Below are 23,531 nucleotides of genomic sequence, written 5' to 3' on the forward strand. Positions count from 1 at the left end.
GACCATCACTCCAAAACACAAGATGGCTGCCCCCGTGTGGTCAAAGATGGCTTCCCCCAGGGAAACCAAGATGGCGGCATAAGGTATACACCTGTACGTGCTACCTCTCACAACCACACCAAAACTACAACTAAAAGACAAAACTACTATCATCCAGAACCACAGGAAAGCTGGCTGAATGGAAGTTCTACAACTAGAAGGAAAGAAAAAAGAGCATTGAGACTGTGTAGGAGGTGCAGAGCTGTGGAAAAGCAGAGGTACAGAGGAGCACGTGGAGAGGGCTGGCAACTGGGGACGTGCTTGTCTTTTTCAAGCGAGAGGGAGACTCAAGCTCCCGACTGCTCTGAACTCCAGTTTCTGGCAAGACTCTGAGGACCCAGACTCCTACGGGGAGAAACTGGACTGTCTGGCATCAGGTCAGAAAGTGAGGGTGGCTTTCTCACAGAGGTGCGTGCAAGAATCATTGTTTACTGTGCTGGGGCGCAGGACGTCGGGACGCGGAAACGCTGAGACGCAGAGAGGGCTGACTGGCAGCCATCGCTGGTTGCCACGACCTAGTGATTCCCTGAGACCCCGCCCCGCCCAATTTACACACCCACAGGAGCTGTGCACAGCGGCTTTTGCATATGAATGGCCTGCCCTTTTGCAGCTTAACCTAACAAATTGCAGCTGATCAGACAGCTCCAAAACTTCCAAACCCCAAACAAAGAGGAGAAATCTGCAGATCTTGCAGTAGTTCCTGCTGGGTGGCCTCAGACAGTAGCTGATTTGCACCTCCTTGAAGATCCAGGAGCCAGTGTACCTAGTGGTCAGTGTGAGACAACACTAGATTTCAACCCTTCACATCCATAAGTGACACACTCAAGAGGCAGACTCAGCCGAAACCAGTTTGGCTCAGTGGATAGAGCGTCGGCCTGCGGACTGAACGGTTCCAGGTTCGATTCCGGTCAAGGGTATGTACCTTGGTTGTGGGCACATTCCCAGTAGTGGGTGTGCAGGAGGCAGCTGATCGATGTTTCTCTCTCATCGATGTTTCTAACTCTCTGTCCCTCTCCCTTCCTCTCTGTAAAAAATCAATAAAATATATTTTTAAAAAAATGGGGGGGGCAGACTCAGTGAGCACCAAAGCCCCACTGAAGCAAGTCCTGCCCCATAAGGGTGTCTCCAGCACAGCAGTTCTTCCATTATAGACACAGCTGATCCTCACTCACATCCAATTGGCCTGGAGGTCAATTCCTCCCAGTGTACCAACAGCAATCAAGGCTTAACTACAACAAGACTGTGCACCCAGCCTACAAAAGGGTGCAACAAGAGTGTCCACCTCAGGTGATTGGGGAGGCTGAGCCACTGGGCCCTATAGGTCACCTACCACACAAAGCCACTCCATCAACACAGGGAAGTAGCCAAAATGCGAAGACAAAGAAACATGTCATGAATGAAAGAAAGGAGGAAAGCAAACTACTGGATATAGAATTCAAAACCACAGTTATAAGGTTACTCAAGAATCTTCTAGAAACTGCAGAGAAACTTAGTGAGACCTTCAAGGATCCTAATGAGAATGTCAAAAAAATGGAAAAGGACCAGTCATAAATTAAGCATACACTGTCTGAAATAAAGAATAATATACAGAAATCCAACAGTAGACTAGAGGACCCCAAGATTCAAACCAAAGATTTGAAATGTGAGGAAGCAAAAATCACCCAACCAGAAAAACAAAAAGAAAAAGAAAAAAGAAAAAAAAAATGAAGATGGTGTAAGGAGCCTCTGGGACAACTTCAAATGTACCAACATCCGAATTATGGGGGTGCCAGAAGAAGAGAGAGGGCAAGATATTGAAAACCTATTTGAAGGAATAATGACAGAAAGGGAGTGGACTGACAATTCTCAGGGGGAAGGGGGTGTGAGGGATGCGGGAATAGACTGGACAAAAATATATGGGGTGGAATCAGGTGGAGGGGAGCTATGGGGGGGAAAAAGAGGAACATCTGTAATAATCTGAACAATAAATATTTATTAAAAAAAAAAGATGGCCGCCCCCATGTGGACACAAGATGGCCGCCACAAGATGGCCATCAGGGGAGGGGAGCTGTGGGTGATCAGGCCAGCAGGGGAGGACAGTTGGGAGGGACCATGCCTGTAGGGGAGGGCAGTTAGGGACCAGGACTGCAGGGGAGGACAATCAAGGGTGACCAGGCTTGCAGGGGAAGATTGTTGGGGGCTACCAGGCCAGCAAGGGAGGGCAGTTAGGGGCAATCGAGCCAGCAGTGGAGCAGTTAGGCATTGATCAGGCCAGCAGGCAGAAGCGGTTAGGGGCAATCAGGAAGGCAGGCAGGCGAGCATTGGGAGCCAGCAGTCTTGGATTGTGAGAGGGATGTCCGACTACCCGTTTAGGCCTGATCCCACTGGGTTAGACATCTCTCGAGGGGTCCCAGATTGGAGTGGGTGCAGGCTGGGCTGAGGGACACCCCCCTCCCATGCACGAATTTCGTGCACCAGGCCTCTAGTATATAAATAAAATGTGGCACATTCATAGAATGAATATTATTCAGAGCTAAAAAAAAAAAAGAGCTATCTTACCTTATAATAGACAAATATGCAAATTGACCGCACCTTCGCTACGCCCAAGCCACGCCCACCAACCAAGCCACGCCCATCAACCACGCCCACCAGGAAACCGTTGCAGGGAAGCACCTGCTCCCATCACAGGAGCCAGCCTAACCGGCTCCTGCGATCGGGTCGCAGGGACACTGGGGTGGGGCGGAGCCCAAGGCCCGGGAAGCCGCCCGGGGCTTTCCGGGCCTTGGGCGCCAGCCAGGTGCGTGCTCCTGCGATAGGGTCACAGGGACGCTAGGGTGCAGTTTTCACCTGCACCAGTTTTCTGCAGGCACCGGGACCCTGAAAGAAGGTAGAAGGTGGTGGCCACAGCCAAGGCCTGGGTCCCCGGTGCCGGCAGAAAACTGGTGCAGGCAGCCAGGTGAATGAAGGTCTATTGCACGAATCTTCGTGCAAATGGGCTACTAGTCAAACCATAAAAAGACACAGGGGAACTTTAAATGATTGTTTGTTTGATTTTTATTGTTTTAAAGTATTACGTGTGTCTCCTTTTTCCCTCATTGACACCACCCCGTCCCTCCCATCCCCCCAGGACAAGCCTCCATCGCCCCAGTATTTGTGTCCATTGGTTATACTTATATGCAAGCATACAAGTCCTTTGGTTGATCTCAAGTCCCACCCCCGCCTCTCTCTGAGGTTGGACTGTCTGTTCAGACTTACCTTGTCTCTGGATCTATTTTTGTTCTTCAGTTTGTATTGTTTATTATATCCCATATAAAAGTGAGATCATGTGATGTTTATCTTTCTCTGACTGATTTATTTCCCTTAGCATAATGCTTTCCAGGTTCATCCATGCTGTTGCAAATGGTAAATGTTCCTTCTTTTGCATGGCAGTGTAATGATCCATTGTGTAGATGAACCATTGTTTTCTAATCCACTCATCTGCTGATGGGCACTTAGGCTGTTTCCAAATCTTAGCTATTGTAAATTGTGCTGCTATGAACATAGGGGTGCATATATCCTTTCTGATTGGTGTTTCTAGTTTCTTGGGATATATTCCTAGAAGTGGGATTACTGGGTCCAATGGGAGTTCCATTTTTAACTTTTTGAGGAAACGCCATACTGTTTTCCACAGTGGCTGCACCAGTCTGCAATCCCACCAGCAGTGCTAGAGGGTTCCTTTTTCTCCGCATCCTTGCCAGCACTTGTTGTTTGTTGATTTGTTGATGACAGCCATTCTGACAGGTGTGAGATGGTACATCATTTTTGTTTCGATTTTCATCTCTCAGATGATTAGTGACTTTGAGCATGTTTTCATATGTCTCTGGGTTCTGTATGTCCTCTTTCTAAAGGTGTCTATTTAGGTCCTTTGCTCATTTTTTGATTGGGTCGTTTATCTTCCTTTTGTTAAGTTGTATGAGTTCCCTGTAAATGTTGGAGATTAAACCCTTATTGGAGATATCATTGGCAAATATCTTCTCCCTGTGGGTTTTCGTGTTGTTTTGTTGACCATTTACTTTGCTGTGCAAAATCTTTTTTTAAGTAGTCCCATTTGTTTATTTTCCTTTTAGTTTCTATTGCCCTAGGAGCTGTGTCAGTGAAGATATTGCTTTGGCATATATCTGAGATTTTGCTGCTGGTGGATTCCTCTAATATTTTTATGGTTTCCCGTCATACATTTAAGTCCTTTATCCATTTTGAGTTTATTTTTGTGTATGGTGTAAGTTGGTGGTCTAGTTTCATTATTTTCATGTGTCTAACCAAATTTCCCAGCAACATTTATTGAAGAGACTGTCTTGACTCCATTGTATGTTCTTGCCTCCTTTGTCAAATATTAATCGAGCATAGTGGTTTGGGTCAATTGCTGGGTTCTCTATTCCATTGGTCTATATGTCTGTTCTTTCCCAGTACCAGGCAGTTTTGAGACAGTGGTTTTGTAATACAGCTTGATATCTGGTATTGAGATCCCTCCTACTTTGTTCTTCTTTATCAGGATCGCTGAAGCTATTCAGGGGGTTTTTGTTGTTGTTTTTGTTTGTTTGTTTTTATTCCAGATGAATTTTTGGAGAGTTCTTTCTAGATCTGTGAAATATGCCATTGGTATTTTAATTTGGAGTGCATTGAATCTATAGATTGCTTTGGGTAGTATGGACATTTTAATGATATTGATGCTACCAATCCATGAACACGGTATGTTCTTCCATCTGTTTATGTCTCACTCTATCTCTTTCTTCAACATCCTGTGGTTTTCTGAGTAGAGGTCTTTTACCTCCTTAGTTAAGTTTATTCCTAGGTATCTTAATTTTTGTTGTGTAATGGTAAATGGGATTGTTTTTTAATTTCTCTTTTTGTAAGTTCACTATTGTTGTATAAAAATGCCATAGATTTATTGGCATTAATTTTGTATCCTGCTACATTGTTGAATGTATTTATTAAGTCTAATAATTTTTTTATGGAGTCTTTAGGGTTTTCTATGTACAGTATCATGTCATCTGCTAATAATGACAACTTTACTTCTTCTTTTCCAATTTGGATGCCTTTTATTTCTTCTTCTTGTCTGATCACTATGGCTAGTACTTCTAGTACTATGTTGAACAGGAGTGGTGAAAGCAGGCATCCCTGTCTTGTTCCTGTTCTTAGTGGAAATGGTTTTAATTTTTTCCCATTGAGTATGATGTTGGCTGTAGGTTTGTCATATAAGTCTTTTATTATGTTGAGGTATGATCATTCTATTCCCACTTTGCTGAGCATTTTTATCAGAAAAGGGTGTTTGGACTTTGTCAAATGCCTTTTCTGCATCAATTGATATGATTATGTGTTTTTTGTCTCTCAATTTGTTTATGTGATATATCACGTTTATTGATTTGTACCAGCCTTGCATCCCTGGAATAACACCTTAGTCATGGTGTATGATTTTTCTAATGTAATGCTGGAAACAGTTAGCTAGAATTTTGTTGAGGATTTTAGCATCTATGTTCATTAGGGATATTGGCCTGTAATTCGCTTTCTTTATCTGGTTTTGGGATTAGGGTAATGCTGGATTCATAGAAAGATCTTGGAAGTGTGCCTTCCTCTTGAACTTTTTGGAATAGTCTGAGAAGGATTGGTTTTAGTTCTTCTTTGAATGTTTGATAAAACTCCCCTGTGAAGCCATTTGGTCCAGGGCTTTTGTTTGCTGGAAAGCTTTTTGATTACTATTTCAATTTCATCAGTAGTTATCAGTCTATTCAGGTTTTTTTATTCTTCCTGATTGAGTTTTGGAAGCTTGTATTTTTCTAGGAATTGTTTCCATTTCGTCGAGTAGTCCAGTTTGTTGGAGTAGAGTTGTTGGTAGTATTTTTTTTACAATCCTTTGTATATCAGTAGGGTCAGTTATTACTTAACCTCTTCATTTGTGATTTTGTTTATTTGGGTCATCTCTCTTTGTTTCTTGGTGAGCCTAGCGAGAGGTTCATCAATCTTGTTTATCCTTTCAAAGAACCAGCTCTTGGTTTCATTGATCTTTTGTATTGTTTGTTTGTTTGTTTGTTTTTCTCTATGTCATTTATTTCTGCTCTGCCTGCTAGGCAATCATTGGCTCCCCACAGCACCCAGATTTGGTTCTGACTGGTTGGTTTCTATGCCAGTCAGCATCAAAAGCTCTGCCTCCTAGGCAGCCATTGGCTCCCCACAGCACCCAGATTTGGTTCTGATTGGTTGGTTTCCATGCCAGTCAGCATAAAAAGCTTTACCTCCTAGCCAGCCATTGGCTCCCCACAGCACCCAGATTTGGTTCTGACTGGTTGGTTTCTATGCCAGTCAGCATCAAAAGCTCCACCTCTTAGGCAGCCATTGGCTCCCCACAGCACCCAGATTTGGTTCTGATTGGTTGGTTTCTATGCCAGTCAGTGTCAAAAGCTCTGCCTCCTAGGCAGCCATTGGTTCTTCACAGCACCCACATTTGTTTCAGATTGGTCAGTTCCTATGCCAGTCAGCGTCTCTGGGCCTATCACTGGGGCCTGATCAGAAAGGCGGGGTTGATCAGCAGCCCTGGTGGAGGCCTAGAGAGAAATGGAGGTGCTGCTGCTGGCCAGACTGGGAGAGAAAGAGAGAGGCAAGTGCTGATCAAAAGCTGCCTCAGAGGCAACGGATCAGTCCCTGCTTCTCTCTTCAGGCCTCTCTCTGGCCCTGATTCATAGCCCCCTCAGCAGTCAGTGCTGGGGCACTGCACCTGCCACAGCAATCCAGTGCTGACTGCAGGACTGACTTCCAGTTGGTCGAGCCTTGGTGGTTACAACCCACGGCTTTTATATATTAGGATTGGTGTAGCAGTGGTTAATTATATAAATTTCAGATTACAACACTGTAATTCAATATTTAAATACCCCATTGCACGCTCACTATCAAAAGTCTAGTTTGCTTCTGTTGCAATATATTTTACCCCCTTTACCCATTTTACCCTCCCCTGCACCCCCTTCCCCTCTGGTAACTACTATTTTGTTATCTGTATCTCTGAGTAGGGCGTGTTTGTCACCTGAGAAATCTTTCAGGATGCTTTAGGTCTGATTTTGTAACAACACTAGATGGAGCTCCTTCTTTTCCTTCACTCTCAACTCTCCAGGCAGCAGTTCGGCAGGGCTCAGCAGTTGCTCAGGGCAGAGCTGGTGCCTTTGCACTGCAAGCTTCACCAGGAAGTCACCTTTGGCCCACTGGGAAGAAAATCTTCACTTCTTCACTAAGGGGAGGGTGGGAGCATCTTCCCCTCAGGATAGCTGAGGAATCTCAGGGGTCTTGTAGTAAGCTTTATTCTTCTGCCTGTAGGCAAGCGTGAGATCAAATCATTTAAATCCAGGAGTTCACTGCCTTTTCTCTGGGGACCCCAGGAAGCAGCAAATATTTATCCATAGCATACAAAGAAGGGCTCAATACATGCTTATTGTCCATTGAAAAATAACGTTACATCATTGCAGCGAAGAGGGGGAGAATTAGCAGGACAAGGAGTACAGGATTGGTCTGTAACCTGCATGCACTGGAGGCACTTTGCTCTAAGATACTTGCAAATTCTGGATGGGAATAGTCTCAGCTTCAGTACTGCCTCTTCGAGGTGACATCCATTCTCAAATATGGAGCCTCCTTCACCATCACATCCCCTGAATTTTCTCATTTATCTGTTCAGTTACTTATTGTTTGTCACTTCCCTAGCTTGTGAGTCCCCAGAGACCTTGTCCATTTTGTGCAAGGCTTGTTTTCATGTCCTAGAATAGAACTTGGCACATATTAGGGACTCAATAAATGTCCCTGGAGTAGAAGGTCATTCTTCTCTTTCCACCTTTCTTCCTTTTTTCAACTCTCTTCCTTAAACTTTTATGCAGAATAACTCAACTCTTCTCTAGTTCCTTTTTCCAAATTGAACTCTAAGCCCAGCTTTGCCCACCTACAGCCCATCAATGATTAGTCAAACTAAAGAACTGCCTCCCCTAGCACACACAAAGGTCAAAGACACAATAATGTTCTCATGGTCACTACCCTCTTCTTTACAACTCAACTTTCACCTATTTATTTGATTGTTACTTTATCCCCTCTCCTCAAAAAGTGAAACTAAACACTCGGTGTCCTTTCTCTCCTCCAATATTTTTATCTATAATAAAAGTCATTTAGAAGATGACAGATGGAGGTCTTAAGGAAGAGAAATAAATCCCCAAAGTAGGAGTCTGAAGCTTATTTTAGAAGTTGGGAGTATGGGGGGGCGGGGGTGGAGTAGAGAGTTTCCCTATACTTGGTCGTGATGATTGCCTAAAGAGGCATGTGGAATAGCTGTATTTGCCAGCCTTCAATATTTTATTTGTGGAGGAGAGAAATTCAAGGTCTTATAACCTTGATTCTTGAATTGGCTCTGCTCCACGCAGATCTTGTTTGACCTTTACTATGTGTTAAATAAAGCTTGTTACTGACCCAGATGAAGTTTGAAATCTCAGATACTTAAAGTTTCTTTCCCATTTATACTGAAGTCCTCTAGGCTGTATGGCCTTCAATGTGAACATTCAGAGACCAAACCCTTTTCACCTTCTGGCTCTTTCTTTTGCTGTATCTTCTTAGCAGTGGCAGATGGTGAATGATACTCTAATGGAGATACATGTGCTTCTTGGCCCTTTGGCTCACTTCATCTTTTACAAAAGTCTTCTGCTACATTCTATTGGTAAGAACCAATCACATAGCCCATCTACATGTAAGGAGTGTGGAGGATGTAAAATGTGGCGTGGGGCTGGCCAGGGGAAGCATGAACACTTGGTGGCCAGCTCACCATGTTTGTCACAGCTCTAAAGACCAGATTTCTAGCATAATTTCTCATCTTTTTCTAGCATAATTTCTCATCTTTTCAGCCAAGGCTTCTGTTCTCATTCAATCCTTTATAAGCTCCCCAAATGCTTTCCCTTCTCCTCTCTCCACAGCTTAACACCTTTCTTCTTCCTAAAAAAGTTTGTTTAACTGAGGTACATTTATACATTGACCTATTTCTTGACTTTGGCCTTTCTCTTGTTGTCCAAGCCTTTCTCTTGTTGTCTTATTTCTTGACTTTGGCCTTTCTCTTTGTTTCTAACTCCTCTTCATGAATGTGTCTCTGTTTCTGACTCCTCTCCAGTCCTGAGTCCTCCTGTATGGCCAGGGGCTACGTTTCTCAGCCTTCCCCATCCCCCCTCCCCCCGCCCCCCCCCTCCCCCCTCCACCCACTTATGTCTAGATGGGTCAAATGATTGCTTCTCACCAAAGGAATGTGAGCTTAAGAGCTTGGTAAAGACCCAAGTGGGTAAGAAACAGAGGAACCTTCTCCATAGTCTCTTCCCCATCTGCCAGCTGCTGAGAGGAAGAAGGGACCATTAGGTGGAAGGCCCAGGCTCTGAATGATCACATGGGCCATACAACCTGCCTTGGACTGCTGACCACTTTCAAGAGGGTGGCTTCTACAATAAGAATGCCAGGGATATAAAATTTAGCCTCTGACACCACTTCAACACCTTTCTGACTTCTGTCCTCCCATGTGTCCCCTGTTTTTCTTCTTCTTCCTTGACTATTAGAAATTTAAAGAAATTAGAAAATTAAAATGAGACTTTCAAAATACTTTCTTCAATAAAATACTTTTCCAGAATGACTTCAAAACCCAGTAAACAAAACAAATTATAGCACTGTGGTGGGTAAAGAGGGAGAGATAATTTTGAAAAAAGGTATTTGCCCATAGTCCTTTAAATATCCTGCAATTTTAATTTCATCAATTTATTGATGATTATCACATACTATGGTAAGTACTACATACATGATTTCACTGAATTTTCTAAGAAGTTATGATTTTGAAATTAATAGTTGTCTTCTTTAACCTTTGAACATCTGAACCAGGGACCATTCTGGGAAGTTCAATCTTCTTTCTTTACTTGGTTTAAAACATCTGCTTATTTCCCCCTGGCATCATAGTTCCATTCTGTTCTCTCTATCCTCCTGGACTGTAAACTGATGCCTGAGAATAACTCTGTCATCTACCTGCCTACCTATCTAGTCCTCTGCTTATTTATGTTCAAGGGATCCAAGACAGCGTATGGCTTATACATATGTATAAATCCCACAGAACTTAGCTGAGCAACTTTCCCATTGAGGATACTTAACAACCATATATTTGAGTAATAGGTGAATCCCAATAATTAATGTGTTATAGTCTAACTACTCCTATAGTTCTTAAGCCTAACTGCATATCAGAATCGAACAGGAGACTTTGTTACTATATCAACATTTCTGAGAATGGGTTTCAGAAATCTCTATTTTTAACAAACTCCCCAAGTAATTCTGAAGCATCCAGATTGCAGACTGGCATTTGAAAACCAATAGAGCACTCTATCTTTCTTCACCCCAGAATCCTTCTTTTCACCATGCATGCTGCCCTAACTATTTTCTCCTAGCAACCAAAAATTAACAACCAAGTTAATATATCCTGAGATTCTCACCATGAGACAAAGATATATCCCAAAGTCTAGAAAATGGTAAGTTCTATTAGACATCAAAACACTTTCTCCAACCAATCAGCCCCTACCTACAAATGGCTGATCCTGTCTACACTCAAATAGAGAATGAGAGACCTATTTCTTGGATATGTTTCACCATGTTGCATATTTTACCCATCAATAGACCATTGAAAGTCTCTGCACAAAGTTTTGTCTTTAAACTGTCTTCACATCACCTGGTAGTTGGGGTCCTGTGTTCTCAGATGACCTGAATCCACTATTTTCCCATCCTGACCCTATCTGCAGCATACTCTTTGGGGGAGTTTCTTGAAGATAGGCTGTTAAAGTAGAATAGTCAGAGTCAAGAAAACTGCCATCTGGTTTCCACACTGCAGATGCCCACAATAGTCTTGAAAAAATCTAGCTGGGAGGAGGTGGAATATTCTGTGGGCTGGCTGATAAAGGAAGAAATGAGAAGGGTACATTGTAATGTTCCTACCATTGGGCCAATTCATAGAGAGAACTCATCACTGTTAGGTAGAGAGATCTAAAGGCTTAAGAAAACAACCTTATTTTTATTTTTTACGTTCAAGAGACACACATTATGTGGCCACCTTGGTAGCTTTTCATCATTGCCTAAGAATGGAGTTTTTTTCTAATAACTCTCACTTCTCCTCTTGCTTCTATTCTCTGGCCAAACTCCTGTTGTAACAAAAGAAACAGAAGACTTTCCATCACATGTATGCATGTGTATATCTTTTTATTATATGTCCATAGGATTATTTTCTACATTTGCTAAAGACAAGATAGAAGACAAGTTATGAAAATTTATTTTTATTTTAAAAAAATAGATTTTTTATACCTGGAGATGATCTCAGCCAAGATAAAGTAGAAACCCAGAGAGGCAAAGTGACCAAAATGCACACAGTTAGTAAGGACCAGACCCATGGTGGTCTCAGTGATGGGCCCACCAGATGTCTCCTGAAGGAAGGTCTTATTGCCTCTGCTGCTGGGAGGGCAGCTGGGCTGGCAAACAGCCTTCAGCTGTCAGCCTCCAGGACTCTCTCAGTGTCCGAGAGGAGCCTCACGCAGGAATAGGCCCTTTCAGGGGCAGCCATATCCATTGAATGATGGAAGCAGACACAAAAAGCTCCACCTTTTGACCTCCTGTGGGATACTTAAATGGCCACCCTAGCTCCAGGGCAGAATGTAAGGTCAGCTGAGGCTGCCAGGTGGCCAAGGGGCCTGCTTTCCTTCCCCATTTTCAGAAATATTGATCCCAAGGGCACTACTGAATGAACATCCTGCACACTAAACAATCTCAGAGAGTACTTTCAAGAGAACCCAATCTTGAATAAGACCTAAAATTAAAACTGTCTAAAATAAAAACTGGTTCTGCCCTAGCTGGTTTGGCTCAGTGGATAGAACCTTGGCCCTCAGACTGAAGGGTCCAGGGTTTGATTCCAGTCAAGAGCACATACCTAGGTTGCAGGCTCAATCTTGGCCCTGTTTGGGGTGTGTGTGAGGCAACCAATCTCTCTCTCTCTCTCTCTCTCTCTCTCTCTCTCTCTCTCCTCTCTCTACTCTCTCTAAAAATCAATAGAAAAATATCCTTGGATGAGAATTAACAAAAAAATAAAATAAAAACTGGTTTCTGCTAAAATATCCGTATTGGAAGTGTGTGTGTGTGTGTCCATCCTTGGGTGTATGTGAATTTTTTTTTTATTCAGAAGAAATGACAAGGTTATATGACCAACTGGAAAATAAACTCATATACAGTTCAGTACTTTAATCATGCACAAAGTTACCCAGAATTAATCTGATATTCTTAAGGATCTATATAAATTATTATACATATGTAAAATACCCATACATTTTAAAATATTCTCACAAACTTGACATTTGAAAGGGAAATCTAAATGTATACCACATCTTCAGCCACTTTGCAAATAACTTAGTTATTTTCATCTCTCCATTCTTCTTCTATTTATATTCCATGAACATTATGTTGTAAGTGTATTGACATACTGATATTCTAGCATTTTAAGCCATTCCTCTTTGAATATTTCTCACTATCTCCTCTCTATTCCTGCTTAAGAATGAAAGTATGAGAGGGATAAGGGAGCAGGTAATATAACTAAAAACAGAGTTGCATGTTTGATGAACAGATAGTATTATTGGGTTATAGAAAGAACAGACTGCTACTTTCAAATACATGGCCATTTTATAATTCTAGAAGGCCCTAAATTTGTTTCTCAGTAGAGACAATCAGGATGGAAAAGAAAAAGGGAAAATACTAAGGAATATAAATAGAGGAAGATATATAAATATTTCATAAAACTTGGTAAAAAAAAAAAAAGAACAGATTATGAAGGATTTCCTTATGCCCTTGTAATGTCATCTACCTTACAAAACATATTGTGATACTGGATATTTTTATTTTAATATTTTTATTATTACATTTTATGTAAGTGAATTTATTTATCAGTATAAATAATTCTCACGAACTTGACATTTGGGGCCAAATCCTATCCTCCATATTTTTAATGGAAAATCCATTTTAAAAATGCCATAGTTTTTACAAAATTCACTCAGTGAGACTATAGGACATTCTTTTCCCACAACATTGATTTTTAGTACTTTTGCTAATAAGAACTGACAGTTATAGAGCATTGGCTCTGTGCCAGCAGCTGTTCACAGTACTTACACATAGTAAGTCATCCACCTTTCAGCATCCTCTTGTACTCCAGTGCTTCCTTTACAGTTGTGTTGCACTTCGCACTCTACAGTTGAAGAAACTGAGGCAGAGAGGGTTGTGGTCTGGGAGGCAGCTGTTTTCTCTGCTTCTGGTTTTGACTCTGCCACCACTGGCAACGCGATTTTCAGTCTCCCAGTTGCAAACTGGCAGTTTCTATCTGTAAAATTGGGGGGTGGGGGGCATTCCATTGCATCACCTCAAAGGACTCTTCTTCCTCTAAAATACCTTGATTTTGTGCTTCCATTTTTGCTCCTAGAACACTGGGTTTTTGGAATTCCTAAAGCATTTTCTTTTTGTTTTGTTTCTAATGCAAAATGAGTATGGCTGTTATAATGACAACCTCAGCATTTGTCTGGAAGGGCAGAACTGTGTTGCCTGCAGAATTTGTATTGAGAGTTTATATTTCAAGCAAGAAGAAGAAGAAGGAGGAGGAGGAGGAGGGGATGAAGAAGAAATAATTGTGGTTGATATGGTCACTAACTCAAAGATATATATTTATATAGGTTTAGAAGAGAGTAGGATATAAAAAAGACTTTAAGGACAGGTAAGTGAGGGGAACTGAATACCACAACATTTTCCCTTTTAGAATACCATGTGCTGAGATTCTGAGCCTGAGAACAAAGTGGGATTTGAAGGGAATAAATGAAGTGAAAGAAATGCTGAGAAATATTTTGACTGAGCAACTTCTAGACAAGCATAGGGAAATCATGTGACTTGCCCTTCTGGGCTAACAAAAGTATGTGGGTTTTGGAGGGCAAACTGTGTGGAGGGTTCTCCGGTTGAAGGAGTGGGGTTCAAGGGCCACAGTAAGGGGGGCATGGACATAAGGAATGCTGTCATTGGGACCTTCAGGGACTGCACCGGAGCAAAGAGTAGGGATTCTCTTAAACAGAATGAGGAAGGAGCACTTAAATGAGGAAACCATAAAACTCAAACTTTTGAGACCTTATCAATTTACTTTTTCCTCTCATGATATACACACTGAGGCCCAGGGATGTGAAGGAACTTGACAAAGATCAGCGCTCTTGGAATCAAGGCATAGAGGATTGAAAACCAATAAATTTTAAAAACAAGATTGACTTCAAAAAAGACTCTCTTTTACTCCCTTAATATAAAGGAATAACACCAGGGGAAAAAAACCACCTTTCTCAATTAAGGTACTAAGCGGTAATCCGTGGGCCCTTAGCAATCTGTTTGGAAGATTATAATATTAATTTATCATGTCTTCTAAAACTGATGGTTAGCTTTTTATGTAAGAAATTATGAGTCAGCTAAATTAATAAGCTTACCTACTGTTTTTATAATGTCTAATTTAGGGTGACATTAACTAAAGATGATCTGAAATGCAAGAATTAAAGAAATAGAAAGTATATATATTTTAAAACCTATGAAATAAATCCAAACAACTCGTTAGAGGAGAGTGGCAGTGCTATGGGGGCTGAGAAACTGAATAAATGGGATTAAAAAAAAATCTACCCATGGTTATTTTTAGCAGTTGTAATTTTAAAATTTTTATGTGTTAAAAATAAAAAAGAACTTCTCAGAATGGAAATGAAGATTCATCACTGAGAAAAGAAAATAATGGTGTGAGTTTTCAGTGACTTGAACAGATTGTAGAGTTTTAGTCTAGCTGTTAGGTCAATTAAAAATGCCAAATTCTGCAAATAACAAAATGTTTTGGAAGTATTTTTTATTATTAGAATCTGGGGTTTTAAGCGGTGGGCCTGGTCCCAGGTTCTCTCTTGGAGACAGTACTGAGTCCATTGCATAGATCTAATGGATGGAGCCGGGCATCTTTGTTTCCTCTGATCTCATCCATCAGATTGTCACTAATATTTAATGTCTGCTTTCCCAAGAGGAGCAGGTTTTGATCCCTTTTTTTGGTTTATGATTCTCTGTACATGCTCTTAATAGTCTGAACTCTGTGTACTTTAGAGGAGGCCAAGAATGAAGGGTATTGGAACAGAAAGGGCCTTGGCCTTCTTTCCCTTCAACAAAAAAACAACAAACTGAACAGCCCCTTGGCCTTTGACATGCAGGGCCTGGTGGGCAGCATCTGCACCTATGGAGCGGGGCAAGAGGGAAGAGGCAGGACCGGGACCATTCTCCTGTGAGGCTGCCCCCCACTGCCATGGTTTGCTCCCTATCAGGCCAAAAGCACCTTAGAGCCAACTGCAGCCAGCTGAACAAACTGCCTTCAGAAAGGTGATCTCTCCTGGTGGTTTTGAACATCTAACTGGAATGTGGTTTATAGGTAAATGCCATAGTTTGGATTGGAGCCATTTCAGCAAGTGAGATATCTCTTGGTAAACATCCTTTCTAAGAGTAGCCTGACATGCCATCTTCTACCATTTATGGCTGCCAGGTGGCTCTTAGGCCCATTTAGGCAATAGCTGTCCCTGTAAGGCCAAACTCTTTCCTATCTAAAAAGAGTAGCATTGAGTTCCTTTTTCGTGGAGCATACTAGGAATTTCAGAATTACTTGGAAACTGATTTAGAGGGTTTAGAGCTAAGATGTTTTTTGGTAAGGATTTCTCCCTCGAATTAATTTCTTCATTTCCACTATCACTTCATATAGCCACTATTATTTGTCCTCTGGATTTCTGTGGCTGTTCTTAATCAATCTTGTTGCCTCAAATCCCTTCTCTTCCCTACCATCTGGAGAATCTTCCCAATCTCAAAGCTGACTGTCACCCTCCCACACCCATAGCCTTTCACTTGCCCACCCCCGTTCGCTGATGGGTATCAAGGCCCTCTATAATCTGCCTCTCCCCTCATCACCTCCCTCTTCCTACGCCACACCGCACCATGCAGGACTGCCTAGATTCCCCGCTGGGGCAGCCTTTCCCATTCTGGTGCCCAGGATGACTTATTTCCAGATGCCAGACTGGATGTCACCTCTTGGGGAAGACTTCTCTGATCACCTCTGCCTGAATCAAACATCCCTCCGCTAGGTTCCTAAAACCCCTTCACTTCTACCAACCTTGGCTGTGCAGATGTCCATTGTCCTCACTAGAGGCCAGTGGTGGGTCTCATCCTTGAGTCCCCAGAGCTTGGTCCAGGGTGTGACACTTGTAAGAGCCCAACACATGTTTGGGGCATAAATGAAGGCTTTCTTTGACTCAGACAGCCAGAAGGGAGTAAAGGCCTGTCACTAGCAGAGGGTTTGGCTGCCTCTTCCATTTTCCCTTCCTCACTTAGGCCTAGAGAACTCCAGGACTTCTCAGTCTCCCTGGGCACCCAGGAGGAGGGTGAAGAGAGGGGGCCCTTTGTTCCTCCTGCAGATGGCTAGAGCTGGGATGGGGCCCAACAGCTGTGTTTGGGTGGAAGGCAAGAGGGCAGATGGCCTGGTATCTGTTTTCAGACAGCCTGAGAGGCCACAGCCCTGGTACAAGGCACTCTGGAGGTGAACTCAATGGGATGGTGGTGAGTAAGGGCAAATGCCAGGGTGGGCTGCTGTGTTAGCACTCACCACTCAGACACTGGCCGATGTGATTTCGAGGCAGCAAAGAGATATTTCTTTATGTATAAGACCATTGTGTTCCTGGCGATGGTTTTTCACATTTCAGTCTCAACAAAGCCTTTCCTATATGAAAACTCTCTTAATAACTATCATTTAAAATTGGCCTAACATAAGCAATCCTTCTTAGATTTCAGTTTCATTTCTGCACATTTTGACAACCATGGAATTATTCACTCAATCAACACTTTTTGGGAGAAGTGGGGAGTATGGGAGGGACTTCTTTATTGCTCAAAATATTTAGAACCAGAACATGATATAAGGCCCAGTCATTTGTACTGGGATAGCAGTCACATGCTTACATACATAGATAAAATGAGCTCATTAATATCCTCATATCATCAGGAAATTCTTTCCTTAAAAAACAAATAAAAACATGGGCAGGATCCTCAGAGGATCAAGGTGGCACCATCACCACCTGGCTGACCACCTCTCCTCTCTTGATTCAAAAGCCAGTCAGTCTCAAAAGCAAGGCACAATGTCACATTTGTGTCCTGGAAATGTATACGTGGCTTCCTTAAGATATCAATTTGTAATGGACATGCTTATGAGATATCCTCCTCCAAGTCTGTAATTCTTTAATCATCCACTTTGATAATCCTTTTCCTGATTAAATATTCAAGCCATGACTTGATATCACTTTTTCATTTCTGCACGAAACAGAGCAGCTGAAAACTGGGACATCACAGTGCTGTCACACAGCAGAGGTATAAACTATCCACACCCCAAAAATAATTTTTAACAATAATAAAGAATTCAATTCTACAAAGAATCAACTGGGGACATCCTAGTGAGGAAGTGTCTTCCTTCCTCCACCACCTTGCTCACCTATGCCCTAAAATACATATCCCCGCTTCCCAGGTGGAGGGAACCAGCTAGCCTGAGCATTCTAAGATCCACAAGTTTTCAAAGTACCTGTAACACAACAGAGTTGTGGCCAGATGGGATCCCAAAGTCCTTTCTTGTGCCTGACACTTTAGTGTCCTCTTGCCAAGGGTTCTTGGCTACCAGACAGGTTTTCTCCTAAGGTGTCCAACATGGTAACCACTGGCCATCTGTGGGTATTAAGATAAGAAATTTGAAGCAAATAAAATTAAATAAATGAAACATTCAGTCCCTCAGTCCCAATAGCCCTGTTTCAAGAGCTCAATAGGCACATGCTGCTAGTGGCTGCCACGTGGGATGGTGCATACATGGAGCATTTGCATCATCACAGAAAGTTCTATTCATTTCAGCATCACTTCAGGCTTGCGTGATTTTATGACTGAGTTGACCATTGTTTGAATCTATTAATCAGTTCAGTGGGGCTAATTGTGCACTCGGGCAGCTGTGGAGGGGATGACAGAACTGATTTGTTTCATAAAATGGCAATGGTAATAGTAAAAGTATGAGAAATAGTAACAGCTGGCATTTATTGAGCACTTATGATCCAGGCACTGTGCTAAACACTTAATGTGCTATCTCATCACAACCAGTATCCCAGTTTAGGAAGAGAGAAAATTAATAGCAGAGGTGGGAAAAGTCTGTAGCATTCATCTAACCTGACCCTCTCAGTTGTCATAGCTCAGACTCTGGAGTCAGACTGTCTGGGTTCAATTGAGTAGCCTTGGGCAGGTGACATTCTTTGTGCCTCAGTTTCCTCATCTATAAAATGGAGGAAATAGAAGGAATTTCTTATGGATTGTTGTGAAAATTTGACATAGTTTGTGTAAAGTGCTGATAGCCTAGTAAGTTTTAACTGTTTTGATTATTTATTATAAGTAAGAAAAATTCAGACAGATAAATGGCCACACAGATAACACCAGCCCAGCACTCTTTCCATTACATCAATCCTTTCTTGCATATATCACATTGTGTTCTCCCTTCCAGCTTTCCACATGCTTTCAGTTAGCCTGCACCCCTCCCTTTTATCATGACCACTTGGCAGCCAACTGCTAGTATCATAAGTGACACTAGCACTTCTCCATTGGCCATGTGCGCAATGACTGTGCCTTGGAAGCATCCGGTTTCCAGGGCTTTCTGCTTGGTGACATTTAGAGATTAACCTATGGATCTCCAAACTCCCTGCCACTTCCAATGTTCTAAGAGAATTTGAGCAAAGACAGGTTCCCCTATTAGGTAAAAGAGAGTAAATCTTTTGACCCAGTGGTCTGGACCCAAGATAAGACATCTTAAGATTTTCTACAGTAGAATAATAGTTGAAGAAGAAAAAAGGAGGAAGAGGAAACATGATAGTTCACTAGACTGGTCCAATCTAGGTGATGACCTACAATGCCTGAAGCTAATTCCAGCATGTCATAAATGCAAGAAGTTTCATCAAAAGGTTGATGGAACCTTGAGGATTGCCTGCTGGAAATGGCTAAGGGCATTTCCCCACACCTAAAGATTTGCATAGATGATTGCTTGCTGTCAGACAGTTGAGGGCATTTTAATCTACATGGTATTGCCTCCTACTGGCTAAACACCTGAACAGCCGTAGGCAGTTCCCCCAATCTGACAATGGATTCTGTATACTAAACCTTGCCTTTGATATGTACATCTACCTTGCTTTAGGACAATTTGTGTTAATAAAAAGCAAGGGGTCCAGAGAGATAGGAGGACTTGGTTTCTTTAGCTAGGTCTTCTCTGACTCCCCAAAATGCCTTCCAAAATTATGTTCCATCTCTAGACCCTTTAATAATTTACACACAGCCCTTCTCCAGATTCCTGGACCCTTCTAGATGCTGGACAAGACCCCTGGCACTACAAGGCACACCTTCTTTGTAGCATAAACCCTTCAGGTCTCAGTGAACTGCGGTGGGTATGTCAGAGTAGTCCCTAGTCCCAGGCCCTGCCTGCTTTAGTTCACTCCTGTGTTTATACAAGATGCTCATGTTAGAGTCCTTTTCCCAAGATGATGTCAACTCACTGAGGGTTCATGAGTTTGGGTCTGTGAGCTCTTGCCTAGAAATCTGAAGACTAAAGAAGAAAATTCTCTTAAACATAAATACCAAGAATAGCCAGGCAACTCTGAGTAGCTGATTGGTTTTTATCTTTTGAATATTGAACATGTAATTCTTAGTATTTTTTCTCTTTTCATTGACTAATAGAAAGTTCAGGACCAGATTTGCAACCTGTTTCTAGCAAAGCATATTGTTCAATATGACATATATTTGGTACATGGAGCCTATCATTCGTGGCATTTTCAGATATTTTTCTACCTTTATTTCAATTCTTCAATTATTTTTTGGCACAATGCAAGACATAGAATATAAATAATAAAGATAATTTCTGGTGTAATTTCAGGATCTGGGGAAGTCTTTAGGCTTTTCTCCAAAAGGTTTAAGTTTTCTCATTTCCTAATTGGAAAAAATATATAAATTGTGGACACCATTGATGGTGTTGTTCTCTGAGGTGATGACATTTGGAGTGTTACACAGTGCATGCTGTCCTATAGAAGGGGAGTAGAACCAAGAGAAGGCACTGGTGTTTTTTGTTTTGTTCTGGTGTGTGTGTGTGTGTGTGTGTGTGTGTGTGTGTGTGTGTTAAAGAGGGCTCCTAAATATAAAAGGAAAGAGTTGGGATTGAGGAGCTTGGTTTAGGGACACTGAAGATAAATTTGCCTGCATTATTGTTTTTTCCCAATCCAGTCTTGAGAACCAGCCAGCCCCATCTGGCACAGGTACCCAGGCAAGCCTTCTGCAATGTAGTTTTAAAATCTATTTTAAGTATCCTGCAGCAGTAAGTCTCAAACTCTAAAGTGCATACAGATCACTGGAAGTCTTATTTAAACAATTCTGATTCAGTAGATCTGGAGTGGGGCATGAAAATTCTGTATTTTTTACAAGCTCCCAGATAATGTATATGTTTCTGGTCAAAGGACCACACTTTGAATAGTAATGATTGATAGGACTTTTATGGCAGCAGGTGGCAATTGGGGATCTCTGGACTCAGATTCTTCCTGACAATGTTATCTCTTCCAATATTGCTGATGCAGATATTTGAGGCTTAAACTTTGTTCCTTTCCAAGTATTTGCATAGACCAAAAATGCTTCTTGTTAACAACGTTGGCCCAGCCTACCCCCACTTAAGTAGGATAACTCCAGACCTTACAAGGCAAGATAACCTTCAATGTGCTAGCATTCACATCTCCTTCTTGCTCTTTCCTATAATTGCTGAGTTAGCTGGAAAGGGTTACCCTCTGGAGGTAGGGGAGAGGGAAGCCTTATATTCAGAATATATAAGGAACATTTACAACTCAACAATACAATTAAAATATGCTCAACACCAATAGTTACTAGGGAAATACAAATCAAACAACAGTGAGTTACCATTTTATATCCATTAGGATGGCTATAATAAAAAGAATATCAAGTGTTGGCAAGAACATGGAGAAATTGTAACCCTCATACATTGCTGATGACAATGGAAAATAGTACAGCCACTTTGGGAAACAGTCTGGCATTTCCTTGGAATGTTAACCATAGAGTCACCATATAACCCAGAGATTTAGGTGTAAGCCCAAGATAAATAAAAACATACATACACAAATAAGCCTATGCACAAATGCTCATCACTGCATTATTCATAAGAGCCAAGAAGTGGGAACAAGTCAAGTGTCCACCAACTGATGAATGAATATAAAAACATAGAATATTCAAGCAAGGTGACTGTATTAGTCCATTCAAGCTGCTATAACAAAATGCCATAGACTGGATGGCTGAAACAACAAATATTTACTTCCCACAGTTCTAGAGGCTGAAAGTCCAAGATCAAGGCACTGGCAGCAGTCTTCTCACATGTTCTCACAGGTTCTCACATGTTCTCACATGGTAGAAGGAACGAGGAAGTTCTCTGTGGTCGTTTTCTTCAATCCATACCTGAGGATATGGAGAGAGAGAGAGAGAGAGAGAGAGAGAGAGAGAGAGAGAGAGAGAGAGAGAGAGAGACATTAACGTGAGAGAGAAAGATTGATCAGCTGCTTCCTGTATGTGACCATGACCAGGTATCAAACCCGGACCTTGGCGAGACTTGGGGCCCGTGTGGCAGCGGTGCGGAGCGGTTGGGTTCTCAGGGCGGGGAAACTTGTGGGCGCTGACAGGCTGCGGCCCAGCCTCTGTAAAGAAGGTGCAAGAGGTTGGCAGCTTCGGCTGGAGCCCATGGAGCCCAGCGGGGCCGCTGCAGCAGCTGGGAGTCAGGAGCCACAGCAGCGAGCAGAGCTACAGCGAGCGGAATCCCGTTCTGTTCCAGAGCGGAAGTGCTCACGGATCTGGGAAACCTGCGAGGTGTGCCTCTGCAAGGTCTCGCTCCAAGGAAGACTCCAGACGTTCCAGATCAAAGTCCAGGTCCAGATCTGAATCCAGGTCTAGATCCAGAAGTTCTCGAAGGCATTATACAAGATCAAGATCTCGGTCTCGCCCCCATAGACGATCCATCCTAGCAGGTCTTACAGTCGAGGTTATCGGAGGCGTCATAGCCACAGTCATTGTCCCATGTCTACTCGCAGACGTCATGTCGGGAACCGGAGAGGGTGGAAGGGAGGGGGAGAGACAGAGGGAGAAAAACATGATGTGAGAGAGACACATCCACTGGTTGCCTCCCGCACACGCCCCCACCGGTGCCGGTGATCAGGCCTGCAACGGAGGCAAATCCTGACCCCAACTGTTGTCTTGGAGTATTTGGGTTGAGCTCGTACACTACTGGAAGAGATCTAAGGGAAGTATTCTCTAAATATGGCCCCATTGCTGATGTGTCTATCGTATATGACCAGCAATCTAGACGTTCAAGAGGATTTGCCTTTGTACATTTTGAAAATGTAGATGATGCCAAGGAAGCAAAAGAGCGTGCCAATGGAATGGAGCTTGATGGACGTAGAATCAGAGGTGGTTTCTCTATAACAAAAAGACCACATACCCCAACACCAGGAATTTATATGGGGAGACCTACACGCCGTCGTGATTACTCCGACAGAGGATACGATGGAGGCTATGACGACCGGGACTGCTATAGCAGATCATACAGAGGAGGAGGTGGAGGTGGAGGAGGATGGAGAGCTGCTCAAGACAGGGATCACATTTGCGGAAGGCGGTCACCTTCTCCTTACTCTAGTCGTGGAGGATGTAGATCACGTTCCAGATCTCGATCATATTCACCTCGTGGCTATTAAAGCATGAATGGAAGGCTTTCTGAAACCTACCTTAGAGTTTGGATATTGTTTGTGGACAATATTTTTTATTATCTCCTGTTTAAAAAGTGAACAGTGCCTAGTGAAGTTAGGTGACTTTTACACCTTTTATGATGACTACTTTTGGTGGGTAAAATGCTGTTCTCATTCTGCATTTGTGTAGTTCGGTGCTTTGTTCCAAGTTAAGTGTTTTCAGGAAAAGTATGTTTTGCATGTATTTTTTTACAGTCTAAATTTTGACTGCTGAGAAGTTTTTATTGTACAAAACTTTATTTAAAGGGTTTTTCTACTAAATCCAGGGTATTCTGAAGATCGAAGCCTGTGTGTAAAATGCTACCAAATGGCAAAAAGCAACAATAAAGTTTTACTTTTACTTTAAAAACAGAAAGAAAAACCTGAACCTTTTTGGTTTATGGAATGATGCTCCAAACAACTGAGCTATCTGGCTTGGCACTGGGGACTTTTTATAAGGGCACTAATTCCATTCATAAGGGTTCACCCTCATGACCTAATTACCTCTCAAAGAATTCACCCTTTAATATCACATTGAGGGTTAAGATTTCAACATATGAA

At 42.3% G+C, this 23,531-nt stretch overlaps 1 protein-coding gene across 1 annotated transcript in view; it reads left to right on the forward strand.

Moving 5' to 3' along the window:
- Positions 1–23,082, forward strand: part of LOC129147594 (transformer-2 protein homolog beta-like) — a 55,135-nt gene extending 32,053 nt beyond the window's left edge. Inside the window, 3 exon segments of the mRNA XM_054710217.1 lie at positions 21,876–22,207; positions 22,210–22,339; positions 22,342–23,082. Coding sequence (XP_054566192.1) covers positions 21,876–22,207; positions 22,210–22,339; positions 22,342–22,940 — 1,061 coding nt within the window. The 3' untranslated portion in view covers positions 22,941–23,082.
- The last annotated feature ends 449 nt before the right edge of the window (positions 23,083–23,531 follow it).

Source organism: Eptesicus fuscus, chromosome 3 (assembly GCF_027574615.1).
Source record: "Eptesicus fuscus isolate TK198812 chromosome 3, DD_ASM_mEF_20220401, whole genome shotgun sequence".
NCBI lineage: Eukaryota > Metazoa > Chordata > Mammalia > Chiroptera > Vespertilionidae > Eptesicus > Eptesicus fuscus.